The 13,674-nt window shown below is 38.3% G+C and overlaps 1 protein-coding gene across 2 annotated transcripts in view; it reads right to left on the bottom strand.

The window, feature by feature from the left end:
• Positions 1-1,100: 1,100 nt before the first annotated feature.
• The window catches only part of Nell1 (neural EGFL like 1), a gene marked incomplete at its 5' end in the record, with an annotated part of 791,721 nt that continues 779,147 nt past the window's right edge, over positions 1,101-13,674 (bottom strand). For both annotated transcript variants that reach the window (XM_005401727.2, XM_005401728.2), the window contains 3 exon segments: positions 1,101-4,959; positions 6,458-6,682; positions 9,181-9,357. In XM_005401727.2, the coding sequence (XP_005401784.1) occupies positions 4,909-4,959; positions 6,458-6,682; positions 9,181-9,357 (453 nt within the window). In that variant the 3' untranslated portion in view covers positions 1,101-4,908.

Raw genomic sequence — 13,674 nt, 5'->3', positions numbered from 1 at the left:
GTTTGATGTGTTCCTTGAGCTTTTATCTGGACAGGCCACTTCATCTCTGATTCGTTGCTCTGTGATACCCCAATGCAGAGCTTAAATTTCTCATGGAACACAATGTTGTTTTCTGTCATACCCTTCCTGGGCACAACAGAGCTTCCTGCCTTTGCAGTAGTAACTGAGTATGGATTAATTGAAAGAAATTTAAATGCAGAAATACAGGAGTGGATGAAAAAGTGAAAAATAAATGCTTAATCCCTCAACACCTTCCCGTTGATCTCAGAATGGAAACGTGACTGTGGCTTTCACAGGATGTCAACCTGCAACCTCAGCCCCTCTCCGATGCCTCCGTACCCACACACCATCTGCCCCTTTGCTTATTGGCCTTTGGCTCCAGTCCTGACCCTCCGCTCCGCAATCCCTTTTCAGCCCTGAAGTTCTTTGCACGTATTCCTTTCACCTGGAAAGGTTTTCCCAAAGGAGCATGCACAGGGCTCTCCTTCCTTCCCTAAGTCTCGCCCTGCCTATCAGCTGTCATCTAGAGATCTTCCTGGATTATACGACCTCATCTAAAGTGAGTTTCTCCAAATCCTTTTACTCTACCACTTTGGATATTTTCTTTGTTGTGCTAATACAGTTATAATGCTTAAATAACCACCGTCTGGTTTACTTCTTTCACACAGAAAGTTACACATGCCATAAAGACCAATTTTGTCTCATTTATTTCTACACAGTGTTTGGAAAACCTGCCGCATCGTCAGGGAACCGATGAAAGAATAAGTGGTGAATGAATAAATGAAATCAGAAGATAGGGTGTATGCGTAGGGTTGCCGTCATACATTTCATTATACTCTGCTGTGTGCGTGTGTTTGTGTGTGTGTGTCTGTGTGTGTTAATCATAAGTAGTTGATTTTGTAAACCATTTTATTTTTCCCGTTATTTTCCTATAAACCCTGATATGGGAGATTGAGTAAATGGCTCATTTCCACTATGGGCTTAGAAATGCTTTCTGGTCTTACAATCTGAAGGTTTCACAGGACCACGATCCAAATTTTCATAAGTCATTGTCACTGTCAGGAGGAACAGGGAGGACAGAGCTAATAACAGATACTCCATTGCTTACATGATTGTCTTTAATGTCATCCATTCAGAAGGGGTAGGAAAAGCTCACTTGAAACAGAAATGTGGACACACATTTGAAGCCATGGCAGAATGGTACAGGGTCAGGTGGTAGTTCCGGATCTATGATTAATTAGTTGTGAACTCTGGGCAAGTCGATCACTCTGCATGCTGATTTCCTCATTTGTGAAAATAAAGGTGAAAAGTTAGGTCGATGGCTTTCAAGCTGTGCTCTGCTGAAAGCTGTAGGTTGCGGTGGGATGTGTGAAGTACCTCCTGCTGTCTTAACCCTACTGTAATCACGGAAAGCCTCCTCTTATCCGATTTTTATATTGGAGCATTGAATATATTTTGGTTTTGAAAACAGGTCTCATTAAGAACACTTGAAAACCAGAGTGGATATTTTCCAATACCCCTCTAGCTTTTATATTATGAAAAAAATAAATTCAATATTTGAATAAAATAATTGAAAACCTGCTCTGTGCAAGGCACTGTGCTGTATGCTAGCAAATGAAAAACATGCATGGATTTAATTTACAATCTAGCTCATGGTCCATGATAACAGCAATATAAGAAAAATATACATTTAAAATGCATAACAATGACATAAGTGCAGATCTATAAAATTTAGAGGAGGTGAACCTCAGGAAAAAAAATATATTTTGCATATGAATGTATATTATATATATGCATTGCAAGTTACATATGAATGTTACATATATTCATATGCAAACTATATATAATATATATTAATATGTGACCTAGAAGAAAAGAATGAAGAAAAATTTGTATTTAATAGATATATGCCTAGTTAACATGGAGAACATTCATCTCCTCCCCATATTCTGCTCTCCTGACTTGCAATGAATTCACACTAGAAATAATGGGAGGGTAGCTACAATCTTTTATTTTTTTTAAACTGTTTCTTGCAGATGTATGTAAAGATCTTCACAGTTATGACGGGACTGACCATAGTTGTGGTCTCAAGGTGTTAGATTTCTCACACGCTGCTTTGACTCTTTACATGGATACTCATTTTTCACTTCCAATCATAGCATGGTAGCAAAACACATTCTGTAAGGAGATTTATCAGATTTTTGTTGTTGATTGTTTTTCAGGTACTGAGGATTGAACTCATGGCTTTAAACTTAGTAGGCAAGTGCTCCACCACTAAGCTACACTTCCAAGACTTTTAATAATTAACTCTTTCTAAAAAATTCTGGTTAGAGGAGATATTTCAGATGTTGTCATACTCCAATAGACTCCCTTAATGGGTTCAAAAATTGTTAATATCTCCTAAAGGCCCATTTAATGGTGATTGTGGAAATAAGGCTCTGAGCTAGACATTGAGGCCCACACCTATAATCTCAGCAGCCTGGGAGGCTGAGACAGGAGGAGCCCTAGTTGAAGACCAGCCTGGCCACTTAGTGGGAGCCTGCCTTAAAATAAAAAAAGGTGTAGTGGGGGGAATGTACCTGGGCAAGGAAATCCTGGGTTCAATCTCTACTACTGAAACCAAGAACAGAGAAGGTTCTGTTCTAGTAATCTTTTTTTCTCCAGTAGAGCTTAGAAAAGCACCGTGTGTATAAAGTGCTTCACCACCCCTGACTCAATAATATTTAATAATACATAAATGTCATCCATTATTTTATAGAAAGTATATCCTTTACTAATAGGAGCTACTGATATTTTAATTGTGCAACTAAACAGAGTAAAGTTATGTCATCAAGTTAGCCCAGATTAAATATACTCCATCAGATCAATAGAAAGAAGAAAATATTGGGCTTAAGACTGTATGTGTAAAATAAGGATATTTTACAATGAGCCGTCAATGCTAATGGCAGAAAGGTAAAGTGTGTGCATACACAAAGTCAAAACTGTTGCGTTTTGAAAGCTCCTTGGGAACAGATGTGGGGACATTTATAAATGTCAATATTCAGTAATCATCTGTACCAGAGGTGGGAAAACTTTTTCACTGGAAGGCAATATAGTAATATTTGGCGTTTTTATAAGCCAGTTGTTACCCATGGAAACCACTTTCCTCTGGCATTCTATCTCTATAACTGTGGCAGTAGGCAGGTGAATAACCCTATCTGCTCTAATCAACAGGGTAAGATCTGGATTCGACACATGGGGCCACAGTCCGCCAATCCCAAACAGATATAATTACAAATAATTTTTGTAAATGTATCTGGTTCCAACAAAATGCTTCAACAAAAAATGAAAGATTTCTTTTGAAATGACTTTTTTATAAATATTTTCAAAGGAGTAATTTAAAAATTCTTCACTCTAAGGTTTCATGTAGGGAATTACAATAGAGATGTGCTTTAATTTAACATATTATATCTGCTTTTGTCCAATGTAGTATTTAAATTGCTTTTATTACAATTCATCACATGAAATTGATTTCATGTAGTGAAATCTATTTTATAAAAGATTTCAATTATCACCTCCATTGGACAAATATCAATAAATAATATTGACGTGACTGAAGTTTATAATTTTTAAACTAAAAGTTTTAATTAATTGTTAAGTATCATTTTTAGCATGACTGATATGACAAATTAGGTGTTTTTAATATTGGCAGAGTGGGTGAAAAAATCCGTGAACTAACTTGATTCAGAACAACTAGTGACTTATCTGAAAGTAGAAAAGGCTGAATTCTCAGCTCAGATAAAATGTCATTTACACATTTTATTCATTTTGTACAACTTAATACCTGCCAACTCTTAAAAATACTGCAGTGGCTCAAGTAGAATCATTGACTGTCTCAAGTAACTACTGAACATGCAAACAGATTTTCTTAGAGTCCTCTTCATTCATAGAAAGGCAATGTGGTTTAGTCGAAAACAGCCCAGGACAAGAAGTAAAGGCCTTAGTTACCAAACCTGATATCATAAATCAAGTAAACTTTTGGTTTACCAGACTGCTTAATTCATGTCTCAGTATTATAGGTTCAGTAAGACTATTCACTTCTATTATGATGATTTTATTGGTAACTATTACTTCATTAGTTATTAAGTAATATAAAAATGAATGTGAAGATAATTTTGCTTTTGTAGCTAAGAAGGGCTGCAAGCATTGCTGCTTCTAAATTGCAAGTTAAGATTTTGTTTTTCTTTTCTTTATATTTCATTTTTGCAAGAGGAAGAAGAGAGCCCTTTTTCAATACTTATTTGCATTCTGTCCTTCCTCCCTTTAGGGTAGCATAGGTGCTTTCAGCAATAGGTATCTAATGTATCTAAGCTGATCCAGTGGCCATCTAAGTATGTTCAGTGGTTGGACGTAAAATAAGTTTTCTGCGATTGGACCATTCGTACATATTTTTCATCAATTCATTTCACAAGAGTCTCAATACTAAGTATGCAGTGGATGGAGCAAAATCACAATAGGCCATTTTATTTTTAGAATTTGATCCAGAAATTAAGAAAAATAAATAAATTAATTAATAAATGGTGCTGTCTTTATCAATGTTAGTACATAAAATAAACCAAAAAATACATCAACATTTACCATGAGATCATTTAAATGTATTTGCAGATGACCTGGTAAGGGAAACATGATTTACAACACGGGAAACATCTTTGAACAACCATAGACGCAAATGCACTGCACTGTAGGTCACCTAGGCTAGGTTGGCAGGAATGAGCAAAGTGGTCAGTCTCAAAGGCCACCCCCAAACACCTTCCTCAGATGGAGACTTTGGTAATCGTCTATGATTAAAAGAAATCAGCTCCTATCCTTCATCACGTTGCATGACTGTTTTGTCCATGTTTCTCCTGTGATGAGTCCATTTCGAAGGCTTCAGTTGTTTTGAAGACACTCCAAGTCCACAGAACAGCAGACGCGCCCATTCTGCACACAAGGACACAAGAGTCAGCCAACTGAGACACAGGGTGCAAGTCAGCGAGCGATCTGCCATCTTTCCATTCAAAATGACTTTCTGCATTTTGAAACAAGAAGTGACCACAAAATTAATTGCTGTGAAAATGCTAGGGAAGGAGCAGAAGGGACAAAGCCCTGACGGATCACCCAGGTTCTTTCTTATTCTATGTCCTGCCTGAGATTCATAAAGGCTTGGGAAATCTCCCCAGCAATGTAACTTTTCACTTCTATGTTACACTTACTCCAAATGAGATTCTTTCCAAAAATAAATATCTGAAAAAGACAATTTGTAGAAAAGCTAATCAGAAATACGAGAAGACTCTGAAGGCAAACCCAAGATGGTCTCAGAAAGGCAAGCACATTAGGGATAAATATAGTATTTCACATGATGGCTAGGAAGTAGACGGGATATTTTGATGCATATATCCCTGGAAATTCATTAAAATCCATTTTATATCATAATGAAATATGCCTTCAGGTACCCAATAATGAATCTTTAGCCTGATAGCAAAAATTAATGCTAAGTAACACACATGTCCATGCCTCCTGGTCACTTAGTGTCCTGTGGGTAAAGGTAAAGATGGCACCTTGGATTTTTGCTACATGATGTCTAATGTTATCCTTTCTGTACTGGGGCTGCATCATAGGATAGTACTTTCTAGGAAAGAGAAAAGAATCAACATCAGTATCAGCATTGAAAGGCAAATTGGTGCCCTCCTCTGATGTCTGAAGCTGAGCTAGAGTTTGAGGGGACCCAGTACACAAGTATTTTTAACTCGCTTAATCATGAGAATCTTAAACGGCTATTTCACTAGAGATTTTGACATGGATTAACCATTGCTCTAAATTGGTTAGTGTCAGAGGTTTTCCTGGGTCTGAAGAAGTTAAGGGTCACCATTATAATCTTAAAGATATATGAGAACATTTTATGGAAATTCCTCAAAAAAAGGTAGGAAATAATCACAATCAAATACTGTAGTGAGTGCTGTGGGCTGCACATTACACACTCTGATAATTAAACAAAACAAACAACTTCTGTCTTTTCACTGTTGACAGGTTCATGCAAAACCTTACACAGTAACATTTTCTAGATGAAAGGAGGTAGAACGTTTTCCTTTCCTCCTTTCATGCTTTTTTTCTTCTTCCAATTTTCAGGTAAAAATACCTTAAATCAGCTATAAGTTGGCTTAGACTCCATTGATAAAATTCTGCAGCTTAAAGGCCAGGGGAATGGTTCAGATTCCTTGTAATGAATCTTTTCATAATGTGAAGCTATGAATGAATTTGTCTTCTTACAAGGTGAAGCTATGATCCGTTGAGGCCTATTAACCTCCTACAGGAAATAAATGCCTGCCTGTGTTCACGGCACCCGCGGAACCTGTGTGATCAGATGCATCAGGAGGGAACCTCTGACAACTGTTGTCTGCTAGTCTTTCAAGGGCCGCCTATCCTCACGACACCCAATTACCTTGCATTTACAAGTTGTGCAGGGCGACCCGGCCATTGTCCACACTGCTCCGCTCAGCCTCGAAACACCAGAGCTGTCCAGGCAAGTTTTTCTGATGTCGTAGGCAATGTTATCGGCCAGGCAGGGGTCACTGACACAGCGCGGACAACACTCCCCTTCCAAGAGAGCTGTGTACTCACAGCTCAGATTGGGGCACGTGAGTGGCCAGCAGTCTACCTCTCCTTCCTGCAGAGAGAAAGCTGAAAATGACTCATCATCGTTCATAGGAGAGGCCATTCCCAAGTCCCAGAAGGGGAGAGGAGCACAGGACTTCTCTTCATCTCCTCATTAAATGTTTCTAGCTAGCCCTGTTATGGGTACAAGTCATTTCCTCCTTGAAGAGATCCTACAGAGACTCCTTCTTCAGGATGATTTTGCTGACCACCTATTTTACACTCCATAGAGAGTTAGGTCAGCTTCTCTGCGTGCCAAGCATGGCCTGCAATTCTTCTCATCAGGATACTTATGACTGGATTCGAGTTATCATCCCAACTGCACATTAAGTTTGAAGGCTTGGGCTGGTTTTCTGATATTTAGCACAGCTTTGGTCAATATATGCTAATCAAGTGAATACATCAATAGAAGGTATGTTCCTTGATAATGATAAGGAGATGTTAATTTTTCTTGGGGTCAAAATTGGAACCCAAAGCAATATAATATTTCAACAACTTCATAAGCTGCTACTATCAAATTTCAACAGCTTCATAAGCTGCTACTATCAAAGATAGACTTTTTCAGAAAAATATGATTTCTGAGTGTAACGTGTGACTACTGAAATGTCTGCCTTACAATTTAAATGAGACTCCTACATGGTGCAGCACCTAGCACCTGTGGTTCTGTTGATGAGGCTAGGATAAGGTATTTCTCTATATGGCCAGTTCTGCTATCGAGACACTGATCACAATGTATATGAACCTATATTTAACTCCTCAGTCAGTGTCAAACAACAATGGGCTTTTACAGGAACAGCTGGCATCTATCCTGCTCGCTATTATATCACCAAAAGTCTGGCATAGACAAACTCTTGGTAAATATTGATGAAATGTGGACCATACTATTCTCAAGTAATTTTAAATTAGTGTTTATCATTTCTGTTCTTCCAAAACATGTTCACCTTGGAGTCTGGGAAGGAAAGATACACTTCTGGAATTCTATCTACGAAAATTTAATAGGTAAGATTAATGCCAATACTTCTGGTACTGCAGGAATGACTTCTTGGAAATGAAATGTAGTTTTCCAGATTGTTATGGAAACCAGTGATATGCTTGCATTGGATAATTATCTTAGTATTGGAGATTAAGCCAAGGGCCTTTGTACTGAGGTATGTCCTCAGCTCTTTTAAAAATTTCTAAAATTTTGAGGCTGAGCCTTACTAAGTCACTAATTCGCTCAGACTGGGATCACACTGGCGCTTCAGCCTCCCAGAATACTGGAATTACAGGTGTACATGACTGTGCCGGGCTGGATATATTAGCCCTTGTGTGGGAATTTCAAAATATAAAAAGCCGTTATTCTAATCTCTGAGTTATACTCCTTGGTATTAGGAAGGATTGAAAATAATATGCGTACTTAAGATTATCTGAGCATTTGTTTGGAGATTTTAGAAACTCTGATGAAAATTTAGATGATTTCTCTGAATTTGTTTTTATGTGGTACCCATAGACTCAATAATTCATCTCAGCAAAAGTTAAACACTCAGCTCAATTTCCATTATGAGTTGATTCAGATGGAATGCTCCAAATTTGAGACTGCCTCACTAATGCAAAATCGCATTTACTGTAAGATATACTGAAAATCTTCTCACCCATACAAACCTCCCTCTCTCTCTCCTTCTCTCAGTCTCCCTCCCTCCTCTCTCCCTCTCTCAACTCCTCTCTCTCTCTTTCTCTCTTCTGTCCAAATAATTTGGAACAGGATGAATCAGAAATTAAGCCTTTTTTTCTAGACTATCTCAAATTTGATTAACCATAAAAATCCCTGTATTGATATCTAAAACAATTTTTATTTTTTCTGTATGAACATTTAGCATCTAAAACAGATTTTTTTCATGACAGGAAATACAAGCAATAGCGGCAACTGTGCATCAGCTACCTTCTATGTGTCAAGTACTATATTTGTCCTTCACATACCTTCTCTATTCTTTCTAACAGCCTCATAAAATAGTCCATTACATGTGTGCCTGTGTACATTTGCAGGAAAGAATGACCGAGTGAATTGCCGGGACTTGCCCAAGGTAATCGCACACATGGAGGAAATGGGATTGGATTCTATTTCTTCATCACTCAATCTCTGGTATTTCTACTGTTTTCTTGCTTCTTATTCTGGAACCCTTAATGATTCTTTCACACTATATAGAGGATTTGGCTCTCTAAGGACTATAAGTACCTGTCAAAGCCTTGAATGCAATCTGTCTTGCAGGGAGATTTTTTTTTTAATCTGGACTTTCTGAAAAGTAACAGCTGTAAACTAACATTGCTTGAAGCCAAACCTGTTCCATTAATGTGCTCTTTAGGATTTATACACAACTGAATTTCTTTAGGCAGAACACATGCCCCTTAGTCAGCCACAGCCCCACAACTGTCCGCACATGATTACAAACAGCTGGAAACCAGAGCCCACAGGCAAAGAATCCTGCAGCCTTTTCCAAAGCAAAGGGCCAACACATTCACAGGAAGCTGACATACCAGACATCGGCACTGCTGGCAGCTGTGGGTCCAGTTGTCTCCACTTCGATAGAGTTTGTGTCCGTTTTGATCTAAACATTGACTGGTGACCCTGGTGTCACACTCTGGGCAACAGAAAAGGTCAACACTTGGATTCAGACAATCGCAAGCTGTCCGTCGGCAGAATATCTTCCCATCCTGTTTAGGAATAAAAGTAAGGAGGCATCATCAACACAGAAATGATGGACAGCAGTACTATAACAACCAAAGCTTTTACATACTTTACAGAGCACATGGGGAAATTTTCTTAGTCTTAGACATCGTCTACCCACCACCTGTTGTCCTCAGAGTGGATGCCCATTGGCATGCTCCTGCCAACATGTCCTTTCTTTCCCCAACTTTGCCCACAAAGTCACCCAAGTCACAATGCAGACACTTGTAAGTTTGACAAAGAAATCAACAGGTTCCTTGAAAATGTTTTCAATATCTTCTTAAAAATCACATTTCTGAGTAAGAATTACTGCTATGCTAGGTAGATAAAATGTTACATTTGAAAAAAAATTGTTACATTTGAGTGAAAAATTGTGCCCCTACCTCTTTCAAGGTCATAAAAATACCATCTGACAGGTTCATATGCAGTCATCTAATTTTATTCCTGTCCCAACACTAGAAGTAAGTCTGACTGTGCTCTTTTCACAGAAGAGTTAACTAAGGCTCAGAAAGGCCAAGCGACATAACCAAGAGCACACATGCACTAGTAACTCTGAGCACCAGTACCAGGTCCTATGGTTTTTGTTTTTTTTTTTGTTTTGTTTTTGTTTTTGTTTTTGTTTTTTTGGTTTTTCTCCCGTACCAGGAACTGAACTCACAACCTTACTCTTGCCAGGCAGGCGCTTTTGCCGCTGAGCTAAATCCCCAGCCCCGGTCCTATGGTTTAAAACAGTATTTCTTCCACATGACAGCCTTGGGGGTGTTCATTTGAAGAGATCATAAGTAGATGCCACCTTCCCTCTTGCAGCAGCTCACTAAATTACAGACATGATACAATCTCTAGGGTACTGGCCCTAAGGACCCACAGACATAAAGCAGTGAAAGTCAATAGCACTTGAGCATCAAGACCAAACATTTTTCAGCATGTCTCTTATCATGACTGCATCTCAGAGCAGTTTCCCACCTCAGACAATGAAGGAAGTTAAATGCAAGGTAAGGCCTATGGTCACCATTTAGGGTTACAATTATTTTGATAAATATTAAAAAACTAAAAATATCTCAGGGCTGGGGAATACCTTAGAGGACACATAACCAATCCTCTCTGTGGCAACAGCATTTGAAAGTCATCAAGCCTAGGCTTAAAACTCTCCAGTCTTAAAGAGCTTATCCCTCTGGGAAGCACTTAAAATGTGCTTCTTTATACATGTCTTAGTACCGGATGTACTGCTATCTCCCCATTATCCTTGACTCACACCCTTGGTAACCACAGAACTCCCAATACCTTCGTTCAACTCTTCACTTCCTTTTTTTAAAAAAGAAAATGTAAAAAACTAACAAAACAACAATGAAGACAAAAATCAAAGCAACACAACAACAACAAAAAGAATACATGACCTCAAAACAAAATGATAGGAATTAACAATGGTTGCTACATTACGTACTGCTATCTTCAACAAAGTTGCTCAGTCCACCAGACATAAGAATGTAAGACTGATCAAACAATCAAAGACTGTAAAATAAAACATTGGAAATGGTGCAGAGTTTCACCATACAAGATTTCTTTACATGTGCTATCACATTTAATCTTGATAATCTGTGAAATAAAACTTGATCTTCAGTTATCAATGAGGCCGCTGAGAGAGAACTAAGTATGTCTTCAGCAGCAGAGTGAACTGGGACTCACGGCACTTTGTTTTAAGTGCTGTACTTTCTCCAGGCCAGCCTGATTTCAGTATTTACTCTCTTCCTTTGGTTATGTCACAGTGTTGGCTTACATTGAGCTTAATGAAGACTAAAACCTCATTAAATCCCATCCCATTTTGTGCCTTTGGTTGTTTAGGGGCAGTGAATATATTACTTGATGTTTACCCCTGCTGGGTTTCACCTTGTTAGATTCATCTCATCTTTCCTATCTGCCACAGTGTTTTCTAAATGTTCTCTGTCACCTGCCATAGACTTCCTTCCTTCATGGCTTAGTGACATTGAACACAGGGGTAGACCTATCCTCAGGGTCTTCATCTACTTCATCCATAACGATGCTAAAAAAGACAGAGTTGTGGAAGTAAATGTGGTGTCAGCTAAAGTGGAAACTTTTAAAAGATTTACATTCTTTATAGAAAATATAAAGGAAATGCTAGCTCAGTATGTGATAAGTTAAAGTGCTGAAAAATTTCTTTCCCTCAAATTATATGTACTGGATTACTATACAGGAAGACAGGAAATCTTCATGTTCCATAAAGACTTGTGTGTGCATACACAGAGGGTTGGGGAGAGAGGAGGTGAATTTTGTCAGAGAATTCAATTGTGCAGACCCTATGAATCTCCTAGCAATAGGCTTTCGGTTTACAACTCATACCATTATTTTAACTTAACACATTTTGTGTAACCATGGCCCCAAATGAATACCTGGAGCATACTTTGAATCAACAGAAGGTAAAAGATAGCAGTGATAGCTACAACCTGAGACCATTTATTAATTCAGCTTTCTATGACACCATATCATTTGCCCCAAGTATAAACGGACTAAGCCTCAGGAACCAGCAAGACCAAGTCCATGAACAACATCAAAAGTGTAGATGAATTCATTCAGCTGAGGCTCATGCACTTCTAGCACAGTGTGTGCTTTCTTCCTACAGTTTGATTAAAAGAATGAATAAGAATAAATAAGTAGGCTTCAGGGTTAGTACAAAGTAAAGCAATTTCCCCTCTCTTCAATTATATAAAATGACAAATAGGACCTTCTTAGCCTCTAACATGTCTCAGAACAGTGGTTATGTTCACTGTGGCTTTGAATTACAGGGTAACCACCAAGAAAATTATTTTTAGTAATGAAAGTGTCACAGGTGACTCCATTAATTCAATGTGAATGTGATTATAAACCCTCAGCTCATACAGCACAATCACAGAAGACACAAATTTTAGAGAGAGTGGAGACCATGAATGGCAAGTGAGGTTTCTTGTTAAAATCTTTGAGGCTTCTCTAGAATTCAACCTCCATCCATGGTAGGCATCACGTAGATGTCAAAGACATAGTATACCAACCTTCTGCCTCAAAAGCTAAAAGTTTTTATTCAGTTCTATCATCATAAGTTAAACTGTGAGCAATTAATAAGTACTGCAATATGCAATTTGTTTCTGAACTTTAAACAGTGGGACATAGGCTTTGTTAGAAAACTTTCAAATTAATTCATTCTTATTATGCCATGGAAAATTATATGCTTTATCTTGTAAATTACACATTTCATTACCAAACATTCAACATGCTGACACATATACTCCAGATTTTCTACTGTCAACTGAGATTTTTTTTTTCTGCTACTGAGTTTTAAAATTTTTAAATCAAGAAATTGAACTTTGGTAAAATTATTTATGTAAGTTGAATACAAATATAAACTAGAAAGTCTAAATTTGACCTGTTTGCTTCTCTAAAGTTTTATTGAAAACCAGATTCCAATTTACATTTATTTGCATTATCATCTATGGGTACATTTCTGCTACAGTAGCAGAATTTTGAGACTTCATGGTATCTCCTAGGAACTAGGCAGAAATGCAAATTCTTGTGCCTCACCCTTCACCTACTGAACTGAGGGTGGAGTCATTGATCAAAATACCAAAGCCCCCAGGTAATCCTAGAACTAATGGGAATTATAAAAGCAAAACAGCATAACCCAGCTAACTGGGGAGTTAGCACAGTATAACCACCTCTTGCAATAAAAAGGCAGGCTTGGAACTAGAAAATGGAGTCAGGGAAATACAAATGAAAATCTTGTACCCTGTCTGGACCCCACACTTTCTCAGGGCTCAACTAAACCTGCCACCATCTTTATCTTTCAAAGCATAAGAAACATGATCTTAGGGCTTCCATAGCCAACTGCTGCTATGAAAGACAAGTAGGTACTGGTAATACTGCTGGTTGGCTTTAGAGAGCAAAGCAGCCATTTTTATGAGCACAACACAGGAATCTGAGTAACTAATTTCATTACGTTAGCCCGAGGCAAAGACTGATTCATCCCTGGTCTCTTCACCAAAAGTGACTGCCAGGCTTCGAATGGCAGACTAATGTGTTGGAGCAGATCTGAGTTGTCTCTCCATTGCTGAAACAGATGAAGTCCTTAGGAGCCCTGGTGTGGTCCACTTCTGTTCCTGGGCTAAAGTTCATTGGAAGCCAGGGCAAGAGACCCTCTTTCAAAACCACCTCAGGCCAAAGTTCTCTACCTTTGCCTTTCCCTTTTCCTTCTGTGCCATTGTAGCAGATGATCAGTTACTAATGGGATTGCTCTCCATATTCCTAATATTGCTGTAATC

The sequence above is a fragment of the Chinchilla lanigera genome, unplaced genomic scaffold (assembly GCF_000276665.1).
Source record: "Chinchilla lanigera isolate Chin_1 unplaced genomic scaffold, ChiLan1.0 scaffold00075, whole genome shotgun sequence".
Lineage (NCBI taxonomy): Eukaryota > Metazoa > Chordata > Mammalia > Rodentia > Chinchillidae > Chinchilla > Chinchilla lanigera.
Note: the sequence above shows the minus strand (reverse complement) of the source record. Positions and strands in the feature narration are given on the sequence as shown.